The sequence below is a fragment of the Pygocentrus nattereri genome, chromosome 28, assembly GCF_015220715.1.
Source record: "Pygocentrus nattereri isolate fPygNat1 chromosome 28, fPygNat1.pri, whole genome shotgun sequence".
In the NCBI taxonomy this organism is placed as follows: Eukaryota; Metazoa; Chordata; class Actinopteri; order Characiformes; family Serrasalmidae; genus Pygocentrus; species Pygocentrus nattereri.
This window is the reverse complement of record NC_051238.1, coordinates 870,259-888,380: the sequence shown is the minus strand read 5'-3', so window position 1 is coordinate 888,380 and position 18,122 is coordinate 870,259. Positions and strand designations below refer to the sequence as shown.

The 18,122-nt window shown below is 42.8% G+C and overlaps 1 protein-coding gene across 2 annotated transcripts in view; it reads left to right on the top strand.

Moving 5' to 3' along the window:
* Positions 1 to 18,122, top strand: part of spag17 (sperm associated antigen 17) — a 67,317-nt gene that overhangs the window by 19,005 nt on the left and 30,190 nt on the right. For both annotated transcript variants that reach the window (XM_037535611.1, XM_037535612.1), the window contains exons 13-26: positions 1,430 to 1,574; positions 3,119 to 3,289; positions 3,813 to 3,850; positions 3,947 to 4,048; positions 4,889 to 5,043; positions 5,414 to 5,550; positions 8,121 to 8,185; positions 10,106 to 10,333; positions 11,281 to 11,395; positions 11,881 to 11,982; positions 12,195 to 12,313; positions 12,996 to 13,086; positions 15,768 to 15,901; positions 17,005 to 17,143. In XM_037535611.1, coding sequence (XP_037391508.1) covers positions 1,430 to 1,574; positions 3,119 to 3,289; positions 3,813 to 3,850; positions 3,947 to 4,048; positions 4,889 to 5,043; positions 5,414 to 5,550; positions 8,121 to 8,185; positions 10,106 to 10,333; positions 11,281 to 11,395; positions 11,881 to 11,982; positions 12,195 to 12,313; positions 12,996 to 13,086; positions 15,768 to 15,901; positions 17,005 to 17,143 — 1,741 coding nt within the window. The remainder of the gene's footprint in view (positions 1 to 1,429; positions 1,575 to 3,118; positions 3,290 to 3,812; positions 3,851 to 3,946; positions 4,049 to 4,888; positions 5,044 to 5,413; positions 5,551 to 8,120; positions 8,186 to 10,105; positions 10,334 to 11,280; positions 11,396 to 11,880; positions 11,983 to 12,194; positions 12,314 to 12,995; positions 13,087 to 15,767; positions 15,902 to 17,004; positions 17,144 to 18,122) is intronic.

Below are 18,122 nucleotides of genomic sequence, written 5' to 3'. Positions count from 1 at the left end.
CAGTGGACAGTGCTGTTGGAGTTGTTGAGTTTATGGGGGTGATCCAGGTCTCTGTCAATGCCAGGAAGTGCAGCGAATGGAAGGATGTGAGGGCTGAAATAAAGTCTGTCTTCTGCACAGCTGATTGGCAATTCCAGAGCGCACCTGCAACCCTGGTCTGAGAGCCTGACGAACGTGGGGGATAGATGAGGTTACTGGAATTACGGGTCCTGTGATGAGTAGTTCTACATGATCTGTTGGATGAGTAAACAGGTATTGTAAAGCACATGACGGAAGCAGTAATTAGGACATAAAAGGTAATGAAAGATAGTAAAGCAATACTTAGCCAAGTTACTTAGACATATCTCAGTTGATGAATTAGAGCTGCTACAAGGAACACTTCCTCAATTTATCAGCCTTGTGACTGATAGTCCGGCCCCTACAGTTCACACCTTTCACTAACCTGAAACTAATAATTGCAATTAAGCACTAGGTACAACAAGACAGCCTTGTAACTAACAGTCTAAGCTAGAGAAAATCTTAACTCAGATCCTACCTTTACCAGCAGAAAGACAGAATTCAATCAGAAGACAAGCACACTGTCATTACAGTCATAACACACCTGTACAGACCTCACAGTCATCACACACCTGTACAGACCAAACAGTCATCACACACCTCTACAGACCTCACAGTCATCACACACCTGTACAGACCTCACAGTCATCACACACCTGTACAGACCAAACAGTCATCACACACCTGTACAGACCAAACAGTCATCACACACCCGTACAGACCTCACAGTCATCACACACCTGTACAGACCTCACAGTCATCACACACCTGTACAGACCCCACAGTCATTACACACCTGTACAGACCCTACAGTCATTACACACCTGTACAGACCTCACAGTCATCACACACCTGTACAGACCCTACAGTCATTACAAACCTGTACAGACCTTACAGTCATCACACACCTGTACAGACCTCACAGTCATCACACCTGTACAGACCCCACAGTCATCACACACCTGTACAGACTTCAGTAATCACACACCTGTACAGGCCTCACAGTCATTACACACCTGTACAGGCCTCACAGTCATTACATACCTGTACAGACCCTACAGTCATTACAAACCTGTACAGACCTTACAGTCATCACACACCTGTACAGACCTCATAGTCATCACACACCTGTACAAACCTCACAGTCATCACACACCTGTACAAACCCCACAGTCATCACACACCTGTACAGACTTCAGTAATCACACACCTGTACAGACTTCACAGTCATTACACACCTGTACAGGCCTCACAGTCATCACACACATGTACAGACCTTACAGTCCTCACACACCTGTACAGACCCCACAGTCATTACAGACCTGTAAGTCATATTTTGCTGCTTGTCTGAGCTGCTGTTGTTTTCCTGCAGGTGTCGGGTGGGTTGGATGTTGTTGGTATGGAGGCAGTGATGAGGGAGAAGAGCGCTCTGTGGATCCAGCTGATGTCTGAACATCTCAGCAGCTCCAGCCTCAGCGTGGCTAGGAGGCAGGAGCTCCTCCACCACTGCTCTGATGGTACCACACACTTTATGTTATATATACCACAGACTGCATTCTTTCTGGTTCAAACAGTAGTCTGGGCTAAAACACTTCTCATAACAGGGGTGCCCAGTCCTGCTCCTGGAGATCTACCATCCTGCATAGTTTAGCTCCACCCCTAATCTAACACACCTGATCCAGGTACTCAAGGCCTTCAGGGGCACCTGAATATCAGAACCAGCTGTGTTGGATCTCAGCTATTCAGGGTAGGAGATCTCCAGGACCAGGACTAAACACCCCTGGCTTATAACTTCAGAGTGGGCGGGGCTAAATGGCGGTAGGGTTGTTTATGCTGTTCAGTTTCCATATATGGACTGTATGTGTTAAGGATGTGTTTAAAAACTTGTGAGTATTTTTCATGATGTGGGCCCTTCAAATGTCACTTTGTCATGTCACTTAATATGACAGTGTTTTTATGGCATCACTTTTATGGCTTAATAAGAATTTATGTATATACATTGTGCAAAATCTTTACACGACAAAGGTTTGATGTTAAAACAACTTCTATTCTATATCCTAATTTTATTTCTTATTTGATTTTTATTTGAATGATTTTCTCTTTTAAATTGATTGTTTTGCTCATGATTTAATTGTGTAAATATCTTTAATTCGCGTTTACTTTTGAAAACAACTCTGAATTTTTTTTGTAGAGCTCTTTGAATGACAGCAGTGTTTGAAAGGTCCTCTACAAAAAAACTTGCTCCACCTATTTAGTAAAAGCTGCAAGGTCAGTGTTGGTCTACACTGTATTTATTCATACAGTGTCATAAAAAGGGACTTTGCCCTCTTTTTGAATTTCTCTGTTTATTCTCATCAAACAGAATGTGATATTAGATAAAGACACAAAAGACGTTTGAGCATTTCTGACTTTTTCTGTTTGTTTTGATACAAACAGATACAGAAACAGCACAAATACAAAATTCTCAGCACTGCAGTAACACTGACTTGGTGGTGGTGTGTGCTGTGCTGGTCTGAGTGGATCAGACACATCAGTGCTGCTGGAGTTTTTAAACACCTCTGAGAATAGTCTACCAACCAACACTATCCAGCCAACAGCATCCTGTGACCAGGAGATGAGCTGTCGTCTCTGACTTTACATCTACAAGCTGGACAGATGAGGTAGGAGTGTCTAATAGAGTGGACAGTGAGTGTTTAAAACTCCAGCAGCACTGCTGTGTCTGATCCACTCATACCAGCACAACACACACTAACACACCACCACCACATCAGCATTACTGCAGTGCTGAAAATGATCCACCACGCAAATAGTACCTGCTCTGTGAGGGTCCGTGGGGGTCCTGACCACTGAAGAACAGGGTAACAGAGTATCAGAGAAACAGATGGACTACAGTCTGTAACTGTAGAACTACAGAGTGCAGCTATACAGTAAGTGGAGCTGATAAAGAGGACAGTGAGTGTAGAAACGAGGAGGTGGTCATGATGTTATGTCTGATCTGTGTGTGTGTGTGTGTGTGTGTGTGTGTGTGTGTGTGTGTGTGTGTGTGTGTGTGCGCGTGCAGATTCTCTATCTGTGACGGATGTTCAGAGGTTACTGCAGATGTATGTGTTTGAGAGCATGCCCCTGACCACAGTAGATCAGAGCGGTCACCTCATACCACACTCTGACCCTCTGACCCCTTCACCCTGGGATGACCCCAAGTCTTTCGCCCAGCAGCTGTACAGGACACAGGGTGAGTCAGTAGAGCTGTTTTATTCAGGAGTTCTGAATCAGTTTAAAGGGCTGAATGTGAACACAGACTCACACGGAACCATCTGAATCTCACTCCCTATACACACGTCACAAACAGATGGTCCTTCCAGGGTTCTTTAGTAAAGACAATGGCCTTGAGTTTTCAGATTGATGGAGAACATCTTGGTTCTATATAGTGATTGATTGATCTTATATAGTTCTGTATAGTTTAAGTATCTTGGGGTCTTATTAATGAGTGATGGAAATGGTATGAGGGATGCTAATTACAGGCCGCAGCAGTAATGGTAACGCCTCCCAGTGGGGGTTTACCCAGCACAGCCTACTGGGATGAGACCCCAGGGTCGTCCTAGGACCCGCTGGAGGGATTATATATCTTGGCCTGGGAATGAGTTGGAGGAAGTTGTGGGGGACAGGGTCATCTGGGATTCTCTGCTCTCTTAACTGCTATAGCAACCTGCGATGATGATGATGATGATGATGAATTTCTCATTTCTGTGTTGAAGGTTCCAGAAGAAGCAGAGTGGAGCTGGAGGACAGAGCAGTATGTAAAAACTCTTGATTTATGTGAATTTGATGCTGTACATTGTTTTTTTTGGGGGGGGTGCTCCTCCTTTTTAACAAGTGGATTCTTTTATAGGACGAAGATGAAGTGACCGTAGCAGATCTCCAGAAGATGCTGACTCGACGGCTGAGACACTGGAACTTCATGGAACATCACAGTTCAGATGTTTTCCCTCAGGTTCCTGCATCAGCACTGAGCTCATCACAGCGTAACATACTGAACACAGTCATAACATCCTCCGCAGGGAATGTTCTTTATACGGCTTTTCAGACACCATTTCTATTTGTTTAAACTAAAATTAGTTACTTATTATTTTAAAGCCTTTCGCCCAGTGACTGCTGGGATAGGCTCCAGCTCCACCCACAGCCTGGAAGGATAAGCAGCTTGGAAAATGTTTGTGTGTATTTTAATTAATTTATTTTAAAAAATAAAACGTAGCATAAAGTTTGCCATCAGTTTAGGAAAAAGTCCTGTAGTAAGTAGACTGACTCTTTTTGAAAATTAATTTAGGGAGTAATACTAATAAATAAAAATAAACTAATACAGAATAAATATTACATTTTTTGGGGGAATTTGGAAAAAATTCTAGACCAGCTTCTACAGCCCCTTCTAACCCCACCCACCCACCTGCACTCTCAGAAATAAAGGTGCTAGACTGTCTCTGGGTCAGTGCCCCGCTCGCCACTGGGGTGGAACCCTCAAGGCTCCATCTCAGTAACTTTAGTCAGGGAACATCACTGAACCATAATCCACTGAAATGATCTGTTCTAAGCTGGACTGACTCCACACACTCTGCCTCGCCTCCAGGCTTTTATTCTGTTCTGCTTTAAAAAATTCGGTTATGAAAAGGTATAAATACCAACTTTTCACCTGGAGAACCTGATTTAAGGTTCACAGTCAGACCTTAGAACCACTGTAGAACCTTTGAGGATAAAAGGAAAGTCTTCCTGTTCTTCGGTAAGTGTAGGTTGTGAAGAAATGTGTTGTGGATTTTGAATGTTGTTTTTGTTTATTCAGGTCCTCCAGGTGGCGTCAGAGTCTTACAGATGTGTGGACACTTTCGCCAGCAGCCACGACAGCACCGTATTCATCATCTGCCACAACCCCATGAGCCCTCAGAGGAGCAGCAGGGAATGCTGGGAGGTGGCTCTTCACACTGATGTTGGATTCAGGTTATTCTGGGATTTGTTTTGTTATGCAGTCAGTCTAACGTTATTGTGTAGTTTAGGTTAAAGCATAAAACTCATGTAATCATGAACTCATTTCCATAGCAGTGAGAGAAGAAGCCCCCACACTTGGCATCAGAGCATGTGTCTGTAACAGCCCTTCCATTTACACACACTCACACTTCATTTTTGTCTGAGTACAAACTGAGAGACTGAGGTTGTAATTGTAGATGCTGCTCTTCCTCCTGTTTGAACGGCTACACGCCTCACTGTCCACTTATGTTCAGGTCACTTCAGATGTTAATCAGAAGTGTGAACAGGATCAGATACGGGTGGACAATCTATACAGGCTGTACAGAAATTGTGGTTTCTGCAGGAATTATCTGGAGCACGTGGCCGAGCGGATTAGAGACTGGACCATAGCAGAGGAGCAAAAACATCAGGAGCAGAAACAACAAAGAGAAACAGAGATACAGACACCCTCTCAGATCTGCAGAGATCTACAGATCAAAGGCAAAAACTAAACTGCACACAGTAACATACTATAGAATAGAATAGAATAGAATAGAATGCCTTTATTGTCACTATACACAGTACAATGAGATTAAGAGCAACTCCATCTCAGTGCAAACACACAATGTAAACAAATGACACGGAATAGAATGGGGAGGGGTTGTGCACAGTTCTATGCGTTTGTATATATATGTATATGAAATAAATATAAATATAGAAACAAAATAAAAACTATGTTTTTTACAAGATATAAATATGGAGATATTTACAGCTGTATTGTATGTACACTAAATATTGCACATTGCTAAGTATTGCACATATTCCTGTATAATGTACATACATGTACAGTATGATTGCACATTTCCGTATGCAGAGTGTTGCACAGTAGCTGGTAATGGAGTCTGGGAATAGACTGGTATGTAGGTGGTGATGGAAGTCTGGGGATAGACTATCAGTGCATCTGTGAGTTGAGAAGTGTTATTGCTTTTGGGAAAAAACTGTACTTAAGTCTGTTTGTCCTTGATCTGATGCATCTGTACCGCCTTCCTGAGGGCAACAGGTCAAACAGTACAGATCCGGGGTGCGAGCTGCCCATTGTGATGCGTTTCGCTCTGCTGACGCAGCGGGAGGTGTAGATGTCCATCAGGGATTGGAGAGGGCAGCCAATAATCTTCTGTGCTGTCTTTACTACCCTCTGAAGCCTCTCCCTGTCTGCCATGGTGCAGCTGCCGTACCACACTGTGATACAGTACGTCAGCAGGCTCTCGATGGAAGAGCGGTAGAAGGTCAGCAGCAGGTTGAAATCCAGGTTGTGCTTCCTGAGGACTCTCAGGAAGTGTAGTCGCTGCTGAGCCTTCTTGATGACGGCTGTGATGTTGTCTGTCCAGGTGATGTCTGTAGAGATTTGGACTCCGAGGAACCGGAAGGTGCGGACCCTCTCCACACACTCGCCGTTGATGGACAGGGGGTCTGGGTCAGTGCTGTGCTTCCTGAAGTCAAAGATGATCTCTTTTGTTTTCTTGGTGTTCAGAGAATATGTTATTCTCTGAACACCAAGCTGCCAACTTCAGGACCTCCTTCCTGTAGGCTGTCTCGTCTCCTTCTGAGATGAGTCCGACCACTGTGGTATCGTCAGCAAACTTGACGATGAGGTTGCTGTCACAGGCCGGACTGCAGTCATAGGTGTAGAGGCAGTACAGGAGGGGGCTCAGCACACAGCCTTGTGGTGAGCCGGTGCTAAGCATACGAGTGGAGGAGAGGTGGGGGCCAAGTCTCACAGTTTGGGGCCGGTCGGTGAGAAAGGTCTTGATCCAGGCACATGTGAGGGGGGGGAGTCCGAGGGTGCCCAGTTTGGTGATAAGAATGTCCGGGATGATTGTGTTGAAAGCAGAGCTGTAGTCCACAAAGAGCATTCGGACGTAGCTGTGCTGCTGCTCCAGGTGGCTCAGTGCAAAGTGGAGAGCTGCTGCTATGGCGTCCTCTGTTGACCTGTTTGCACGGTATGCGAACTGGTGGGGGTCGAAGTCTGGGGGCAGAGAGTCTTTGATGTGCTGAAGTACCAGTCTCTCGAAGCACTTCATGATTACCGGTGTGAGGGCCACAGGGCGGTAATCATTAAGGTTGGTGATGGTAGACTTTTTCGGCACTGGTATGACTGTGGCTGACTTCAGGCAGGGCGGGATGATGGCTTGGGCCAGGCAGAGATTGAAGATCTTGGTGAAGGTGAGGGCGAGCTGGTGGGCACACATTTTGGCGGCATCACGGGCTCTGAGGAGAGAGCAGACCTGGCTGGTCATCCATGGTTTCTGGTTTGGGTAAACCCGGATGATTTTGTCCACAGTCACATTTCCGATGCAGAACTTGATATAGTCCAGCACCGTTCCTGTGAATGTTTCCAGTTCCTGGTGTTCAAACAAGTCCCAGTCTGTCTGTTCAAAGCAGTCCTGTAGTTTTGAGAGTGCATTGTCAGGCCAGGTTGTAACAGTCTTTATGGTGGGCCTAGTTCTGCGCCGTAGGGGGGTGTAGGTTGGGGAGAGCAGAAGGGAAAGATGGTCTGACTGTCCGAGGTGGGGGAGGGGTATGGCTCTGTACGCGTGCTTAATATTCGTGTAAAGATGATCCAGAGTGTTCTCCCTCCTAGTTGAACACTTTACATGCTGGTAGAATTTCGGTAGTACCGTCTTCAAGTTGGCCTTATTAAAGTCTCCTGCAATCACGTGAACACCGTCAGGGTGAGCGCGCTGCTGCTCGTTTACGGTGTTCAGCAGGAGAGAGAGCGCTTTGTTTACATTAGCGTCTGGCGGTATATACACAGCTGTTACAATCGCTATACTGGCAACGCTTAGGGAGTTAAAGGGTTACGCTATAATAAAAGTGGCCCAAGGAGAGACACCTGAGGAACACCACAGTGAATGTCATGACACAAATTCACAAATTATATAAACATACTGCATCAATTACATCATAATCAGGATCAGAATCAGTTTATTGTCACTAAATTTGTTTTAAAGCATTGGGTGAGTGCACATATTTCCATTTTTGTTGGTTAATAGTTTCTGTTTCTCTTTCAGAGACTCCAGCAGACTCTCCAGTCCCAGAGCAGACAGAGCTGTATATAAGACAAGACTCACTTAAAGTAAGCATGGAGTTACAAGTCAAGTAGCCAGGAAAATAGTTTAAAACTTAATCTCAGCATTAAGTGTGTTTTTTTTTCTAAATGATATTAGAATAAATGCAAACATACAGTCAGGTCCATAAAAGACAGAAAAGAATGAATTTCAGCTCAAAGTGCAGACATTCAGCTTTCATTTAACAGTATTTACATCAAAATCAAGTGAACGGTTTGTGAATTGCAGCCGTTATCATACATAGCACCTTATAGTTAGAGACTTGGATGTACTTGGACAGTTGGCTGGTCAGTTGTTCCATGGTGTCTTTGCCCTCATTAAATTACTCAAAAGTAAGCAGATAAATGAACTAGAGTTGATTTCATGTTGACATTTGCGTTTGGAATCTGTTGCTCAATATGAAATCAGAAGAGCTTCACTGACAGTGAAGCAAACCGTCATTAGGCTTAGGCGATAAAACAATGTTTCATAGATGATGGACAAGTAACCCAATGGTGATGTGTCAAAGGTGGTAATCGCTGTTTTGGGAAAAGAACTGAGAGAATTAGAGAGAACAAATTTACTTTTAAAAAGCTGGTAAATATGTTGGGAAACTGGGGTACATGTTTGAGAGAGAGAGAGAAAGAGATTTGTTAAGAATCCTGTTTGTCTACTACAAACTGTAATACTAAATTTATTTTATTTTACTTTTTTTAGTTGTTATTTTCTTTACTCTTAAGTTCAGCTTGAGTGAGTGGAACTAAAATAATGCTGCAGTGCTTTAGAACTTCACTTTGCTTCAGTGTGACTCACAGCAGTAAAACAGCTGAGCTAAATGACTGGGTTTTAATGTAGAGCAGCCAAATTGCTAATTGGCTCTAACCTGGAGGGAAAGTTCCTCTGATCCTTGTCTGTGGCCAGAAAACAAGGTCAGAAAAGATAATAAATAATAATAACTCATAAGTTTTATTCACCTTTACTGTTAAAACATTAAGTTATAATGGGTAAAACAAATAACCCCCCCTACCCACTGTGTTTGCAGTTTGTGATTTTCTGAGTAAAATGTGCAGTATTTTCTGTACAGATTATTAACTTATTAAGTATTTTATTAAGTATTAAGTATTTTCTGTACAGATTAAGTGTCCTGGTGGTTAGTTGAATGATGAAAACACTGCTGTAATGACAGTTCTTTTAAAATTACTTGCAAGTCACCATAAATCCACACCAGAAGAAGCTCACGAATGCATGTCTTTGCAGTAACATTTACTAAAACAACAGGTGAACTAGTTTAAAAAAGATGTTGGGTTAGTCAGTAGCATGTTTCTTATACATATGGTTTTATTCATTTGTTTTTATTTCATTTTCATTAAAATAGTTAATGTTTAAATATGCATATACACTAAAACAGATTTACTAGTTCAAAAATCATACTTATTAATTATACCACCCTTCAGATATCACCCAGGCCTTAAACACACCAATCAGAGAGACACATTAGGTGTGGCCAGATCAACTGCTGGGTATGTTCTTAAAAAGCGGTGAGCTCTGAAACACCAGTAGGCCCAGAATTGCATGAACATGGGTTGTGCTTCGGACCCTCACAAGTGGATGAATTAGACTTTTGTGGGTGAACTTTCAGATTCAGATAGAACTCAGTGTAAACTCTGTGAAGGAGCATCTCTGAGGAAGTGAGTGAATTATCTACTATCACATCTTCATCAGTATGATGGTGATTCTGAGATTATTTGAGGTCAAAACATTGAGCCGGACGTTCTTTTTGAGTCTGTGTGACGTTAATATATAAAGACAAATCATACGTAAAAATATGTATATATACTCACTCTGCTTTCAGTTTTAACAGAAACTATTACACACCGGTGCTTTAAAGGCTTCACCTCTGCATTCTACATTCTGATCTCCTGTTTTTCTTATCCTTTCCTTTCTTTAAGGCGTGGAAGCTGGAGCAGGAGAGGCTGAGGGAGGAGGAACTGTCCAAAAAGATGAAGAAGGAGAAAAGAGGGAAATCTTCGGCTACAGGAGACAGAGACTCCGCCAGAGAGAGCAGGAAGACAGCATCACCCAGCAAGAAAACCACAGAGGAGCCCAAAACACCCGAAAACCCCAGACCACCCGCCGACACCAGAGAGGACACCCAGACACCCAGAGAGAGCCCACCTGTGAGTGACCAGACACTGATTTTTGCCCCAGACGTTTGGACTCACCTGACTGAATGTTTATCATAACCTTATATACTGATTGTTCTTCTTTTCAAATGAACAGATAATGATGTAGGAATTTACTTCAAAAATGAAAAGAATAATTTTAGTGTGAAATGCTTCCTCCACGAGCCATAAACAGCACCCAGCAGCATTCTGCTTTATTGTGCTGTATTGATTTGAGTTGTGTTGTGTTGTGTTGATTTGAATTGTGTTGTGTTGATTTGAATTGTGTTGTTGTGTTGTGTTGAGCTGTTATATTGTGTTGTGTTGTATTGTGTTGTGTTGTATTTTGTGTTGTGTTGTATTGATTTGAATTGTGTTGTGTTGTGTTGAGCTGTGTTGTATTGTGTTGTGGTGTATTTTGTGTTGTGGTGTGGTGTATTTTGTGTTGTGTTTTATTGATTTGAATTGTGTTGTGTTGTATTGTGTTGTGTCGATTTGAATTGTGTTGTGTTGTGTTGTTTTGTGTTGTATTGTGTTGTGTCGATTTGAATTGTGTTGTGTTAAGCTGTGTTGTGTTGTGTTGTATTGTGTTGTGTCGATTTGAATTGTGTTGTGTTGAGTTGTGTTGTATTTTGTTGTGTTGATTTGAATTGTGTTGTGTTGAGCTGTGTTGTTTTGTGTTGTGTTGTGTTGTATTGTGTTGTGTTGATTTGAAGTGTGTTGTGCTAAATTGTATTTTGTTGTATTCTGTTGTGTTGTGGTGTGTTGTGTCGACTTGTATTTTGTTGTATTGTGTTGATTTGAATTGTGTTGATTTGAATTGTATTGTGTTGAGTTGTGGTGTGGTGTGATGTGGTGTGTTGTGTGTTGTGTTGTGTTGAGTTGTGTTGTGGTGTGTTGTGTTGTGTTGTATTGTATTGTGGTGTGTTGTGTCGTGTTAAGTTGTGTTGTGTTGTGTGCAGGTGTTCATAGGTTACAGTGTGGACGGGAAGCTGCTGCAGGTTAGAGGAGAGACTCAGTGTGTTTATCCATCAGACAAAGGACAAATCGCTGTGGAGAAAGTTCAGTTTGTACAAGGTACAAACACACACACATGTACACACAAACATATATATATATATATATATATACATATACACACACACACACACACACACACACGTGTATATGCATGCACACACATAAACTCACACACATACACACAAACCTCTCACGCACCTCACACACACACACACACACACACACACACACACACACACACACACACACACACACACCTATGTAATGCAAATATGGAAATGGCTGTAGTGTAACTATGGAATTGGGCATAGTGTAACTATGGAAATGGGCATAGTGTCACTATGGAAATGTGTGTAGTGTAACCAAGGAAATGGGCATAGTGTAACTATGGAGATGGGTGTAGTGTAACTATGGAAATGGGTGTAGTGTAATTATGGAAATGGGCATAGTGTAACTATGGAGATGGGTGTAGCGTAACTATGGAGATGAGTGTAGTGTAACTGTGTATGTTTGTGTGCTGTGGTCATATTTGCGATGTAAAGGGTCAACCCAGCTGAAAGTGTGTGTCAAAAAAGACGGCCACTGCTTCTACACACACGTGTACGAGCCGCAGACACAGAACAGCATCACCGCGGGAACGTCAGGTACTGACTGTAGATTAAACTGAGTTACGTTACACACATATATGTTACATACGAGCTACATATAGAACTCTGTCACTCTGTCACTCTCACTCTGTCACTCCTCTCTTTTCTGGAACTGTATAACATTAAATGCCGCCCCACGCAGCCGCCGAGGGAGGAATGGATGACTATGAATGTACGTCTTTATTAGTACTAATTTTCTCTGTGTGCAGCTGGTCAGATGGAGAGACATGGCTGTTTTTATGCTGTTCTGAACAACGGCATCCAGCTTTCATACAGCCGACCACCGGTGACCACATCCAGAGAGTCCTGCATCAACCCCGACCCCTTGGTCAGTAGAGTTTCAGCTGACGAGTAAAATAATCATTAATTATATCATTAAGCTTAATATCACTACACAATACACACACACACACACTCTCACACATTGTATTAGTTTTATTGCTTCTTTAGATGAAATGACGGGTGTTTGGGGAAGGACTGTGCCTGAAGCTCCTCTCCTTCCAGTCTAATAGCTTATACATTTCCCATCTCTCTCCTGTGACGTTTTTGCGCTCCCTGTTCTGCTCCCTGTTCCTCAGTTCTATCTGTCAGTTCTAACTTCTTTCATCAAAAAGGGGCCTTCTAGTCCAGCCTTCCTCTACAGAACTGGTTCTGATTGGTCCAAAGTAGCAAGATGTTGTGTAGTTGTACCTGAACATCTAACAGTACTCACACTGCAAAACATGATGTCTTGGCAAGTGAAGGTGTCTTAAATCAGTATATCTAATATGTCTCATGTGTAGTTTCCTGCAAGCTTATTATAAGACACGTGTTTCAATGCATTCTGGACATTCTGGACGTTCAGATCTGGACAAATTCTGGACGGGGAGTTTAATGTGTTTTAAACTAGGAAAGCTGAGAGAGTTCTTTAACAGCTGTACTTGATTAAGTCTGATTTTTACTTGTTAATTAAACGACTTATTTAATTAAAGAATTAAATTAAAGAATGATTTTCTGTGTTTTGTCTCCAGGATTCAGAGCATGTCGCTGGTTTTCCTCCGAGTCTGTACGTCTCCCTGCCCGCCGGCCTCCACATCAGCTTCCAGTTTGAAGACACAGCATGTCAGGAGCCGACACACACCTCACACACACGCCTCACACACGCCTCACACACACGCCTCACACACACACCTCACACACGCCTCACACACACACCTCACACATGCCTCACACATGCCTCACACACACACACACACACACGACTCACACACACACCTCACACATGCCTCACACACACACACACACACCACACACACGCCTCACACACACACACACACCACACACACGCCTCACACACACACATCTCACACACACCTCACACACACCTCATGCACACCTCACACACACACGCCTCACACACACCTCACACATACACACCTCACACACACACACACCTCACCTCACACACACACATCTCACACACGCCTCACACACACACATCTCACACACACCTCACACACACCTCATGCACACCTCACACACACACGCCTCACACACACGTCACACACGTCTCACACACACACCTCACACACACCTCACACATATACAACCCCAATTCCAGTGAAGTTGGGACGTTGTGTAAAACATAAATAAAAACAGAATACGATGATTTGAAAATCCTTTTCAATCTATATTCAGTTGAATCCACTACAAAGACGAGATATTTAATGTTCAAACTGATAAACTTTGTTTTTTGCAAATATTCACTCATTTTGAATTTGATGCCTGCAACACGTTCCAAAGAAGTTGGGACAGGGGCGTGTTTCCCACTGTGATACATCACCTTTCCTTTTAACATTCAATCAGCGTTTGGGAACTGAGGACACTGATTGTTGAAGCTTTGTAGGTGGAATTCTTTCCCATTCTTGCTTGATGTCCAGCTTCAGCTGCTCAGCAGTCCGGGGGCTCCGCTGTCGTATTTTGAGCTTCATAATGCGCCACACATTTTCAATGGGAGACGGTCTGAACTGCAGGCAGGCCAGTCTAGTACCCGCACTCTTTTACTACGAAGCCTGCTGAAATAAGCAGGACGTCCCTGAAAAAGACGTTGGTTGGATAGCAGCAGATGTTGCTCCAAAACCTGTATGTACCTTTCAGCATTAATGGTGCCTTCACAGATGTGCCAGTTACCCCTGCCATGGGCACTAACACCCCCCCCCCACCATCAGAGATGCTGGCTTTTGAACTTTGCGCTGAAAACAATCAAGACAGTCCTTTTCCTCTTTGGCCCGGAGGACACGACGTCCATGATTTCCAGAAACAGTGTGAAATGTGGACGCGTCAGACCACCGGACACTTTTCCACTCTGCGTCAGTCCATCTCAGATGAGCTCGGCCCAGAGAAGCCGGCGGCGTTTCTGGGTGGTGTTGATATGTGGCTTCGCTTTGCATGGCAGAGTTTTAACTTGCACTTGTAGATGGAGCGACGAACTGAGTTCACTGACAGTGGTTTTCCGAAGTGTTCCTGAGCCCATGTGGGAATATCCGTTACAGAATGATGTGGGTTTTTAATGCAGTGCCGCTGGTTTTCTGCCTTGCTGCTTACTTGCAGAGATTTCTCCAGATTCTCTGAATCTTTTGATGATATTATGGACTGTAGATGATGAAATCCCTAAATTCCTGCAGTTGCACGTTGAGAAACGTTGGTCTTAAACTGTTGGACTATTTGCTCACGCAGTTGTTCACGAAGTGGTGAACCTCGCCCGTCCCTGCTTGTGAACGACTGAGCCTTTCAGCGATGCTCCCTTTATACCCAATCATGACACTCACCTGTTTCCCATAAACCTGTTCACCTGTGGAATGTTCCAAACAGGTGTTTTTTGAGCATTCCTCAACTTTCCCAGTCTTTTGTTGCCCCTGTCCCAACTTGCAGGCATCAAATTCAAAATGAGTGAATATTTGCAAAAAACAACAAAGTTTATCCGTTTGAACATTAAATATCTCGTCTTTGTAGTGTATTCAGTTGAATATCGGTTGAAAAGGATTTGCAAATCATTGTATTCTGTTTTTATTTATGTTTTACACAACGTCCCAACTTCACTGGAATTGGGGTTGTACACCTCACACACACAGCTCACACACGCCTTACACACCTCACACACACACCTCACACACCTCACACACACCTCACATTCACCTCATATTCACACTTCAAACACACACACACACACACACACACACACACACACACACACACACAAACACACACACACTCTGAAACACCAGCATGTCAAACTTGTTAAAGGAAAATATGATTAAAAAGAGGAATTTTATCAGTTAAATTATCATAAAATTCAGTCTTCTGTTCACACAGAACTACTGATCTTTGACCAATCAATCATTAGAAAATCCAACTTTGTGAAAGTGTGAAGATTACATGTAATAAAAACAGACGTGTACTGTTAGATCCCACCAGGTCAGGTCCTGAGCCCGATCCTCTCCAGCCCACGAAATTCTATTGATTTTCCATTAATATTAGCACCTTTCACAATGTGCTGCACTACATTTCCCAATGATGCATATTTTTTGCACCTGATCATCACAAAGGCACAGAAACAGATGCAGAAACATCCAGTTTGATGTGGGCGCGTTTGTGGAGCCCAGAGGGTTAAACTTGAGCATGTGGAGTTTTCTGAACCTAGGGAGGGTGTCGTTACGCTTTAAAGGCACATGGCTGCTTTTTCAGCTCTGTTTATGTAACAGACTGTGTGTGTGTGTGTGTGTGTGTGTGTGTGTGTGTATCAGGTGGTCAGAGTGTGTGTGTTAGACAACAGGAAACTGCAGGACACACTGTCTCTCCTCTGGAATCTACAGAGTTCTCGCGCACCATCACCTGTCAGGGTTCAGTCATAAAGTACAGGACGGACGGATCTACTGAGGTACACGCCCACAGTGACACACACAGACACTCACACAAACACACAAACACACCTGCACAGCTATACAGCAAATGTTTGGGCACCCCTGGGCAAACTATGTATTTCTGAAGCGAAAAACAATGAGCACAACGTCTGTGGCAAACTCTTCAAATGTCAATGCACAGTTAATATGTATTTGATGATAGCGTGAGTTTGTGTGTGTGTGTGTGTGTGTGTGTGTGTGTGAGTCGGTGTGAGTGTGTGAGTGTGTGTGTGTAAGTTTGTATTTTCATTCCAAAATACATCCCAGACACTAAAATTTATTTCAGAATATGTTAAATATTACAAATGTAAATGTGTTTATCAAATCCATCTGAAAATGTATTTCTCAGTTTTACTAAAAAGCTCTGATATAAAATCTGTGCTTTCTTATTTAATAGTGGTAAAAGGGTCTTTTACTTTGAAAGACTAACACTTCATGACATCACTTGACCAGGATTATTTATTATGATGTTGTTATTACCACACATTCCAAATACCAATTGAACTTGTATTAATTTCCAATATTTGTAAATATTGGGTTGTACAGTTCACGATTGTTGGATTTGTTTGTTCTTGTTTTCAATAAAAGGATAAAAGGATGTTTTTAGAGAAAAATAAATTTTTTTGGTCCTTGTTTTTTTATGGTACGAATGCACAACAATTTACCAAGTAACCCACTAAATTTTTAGAAATACATTTTTGTTTTCAAAAATTTCCCTTAAGAAATTTCAAATAACAAGAATACATTAAAACATTTTGTCATGTTTAAGTACTAAGTTGTGCAGTAGAAGGTTAATATTCTTTAATTTAAGGTGGGATACAGTCATTTTCATTGGAATTAGCGGAAGTCTACTTGGAAGAGCTTCATGCTGATTGGTGGATTTACTTGTTTTACTATGCTAAATTTTTTACATTCTTGTTAAAACTTTGTCTTTTCTGGAATTCTGTGAAGCTGCTTTGTGACAACATCCGTTGTAAAAAGCGCTACAAATAAATTAGATTTGATTTGATTTGATACATTAGCCTCATTCGTAGCTCCAGTGTGAAAGTAAAGAAGTGATTTGTGTGTTTGTGTGTTGTAGGTGCTGTTTGCAGACGGTACGGTCAGTAACAGTCCAGACTCTGGACCTGTCTGCGAGTTGGTCCCCAGCAGCCCTGCACAGGAGGAGGAACCTGTTAAAGACACGCCCACAGAGAACAAAGACATCAAAGACAAGAAAGGTAAAGGCACAGTAACACAACAACTAACACACGACTACAGTTATACACAACAGCACTACTTATATAGTGTTGTATATTTATATATTTGAACATGTTTGAACACCTCAAATCAAATGACTGTCTCTTGATTTTCTAAGTGAAAATACAGCATTTTCTCCAGAAACACGCCTAAATATGGCATTTTTTCATGTGGGTTTTACTGCCCCAAAAAATAAAATGTGCTACAACTTTTGTACAGTCCACATTTTACACTACAAAATTGGTATCTCATCAATTTATATGATCTTAAATCTAGAAGATACACTACATTTCCAAAAGTTTTCACTCACCCATCCAAAGAATTGAATTCAGGTGTTCCAGTCACTTCCGTGGCCACAGGTGTATAAAGCCGAGCCCCTAGGCCTGCAGACTGCTTCTACAGACATTAGTGAAAGAATGGGTCGCTCTCAGGAGCTCAGTGAATTCCAGCGTGGTGCCGTGATCGGACGCCACCTGTGCAGCAAGTCCAGTCGTGAAATTTCCTCACTACTAAATATTCCACAGTCCACTGTCAGTGGGATTATAACAAAGTGGAAGCGATTGGGAACGACAGCAACTCAGACACGAAGTGGTCGGCCACGTAAAATGACAGAGCGGTCAGCGGATGCTGAGGGGCATAGAGCACAGAGGTCACCGACTTTCTGCAGAGTCAATCACTACAGACCTCCAAACTTCATGTGGCCTTCAGATCAGCTCAAGAACAGCGTAGAGAGCTTCTTGGAATGGGTTTCCATGGTCGAGCAGCTGCATCCAAGCCTTACATCACCAAGCGCAATGCAAAGCGTGGAATGCAGTGGAGTAAAGCACCGCCACTGGACTCTAGAGCAGTGGAGACGAGTTCTCTGGAGTGACCAATCACGCTTCTCCATCTGGCAATCCGATGGACGAGGGCTCGGGCACGAAGGAGTTGGGCTTGGCCCCTTAGTTCCAGTGAAAGGAA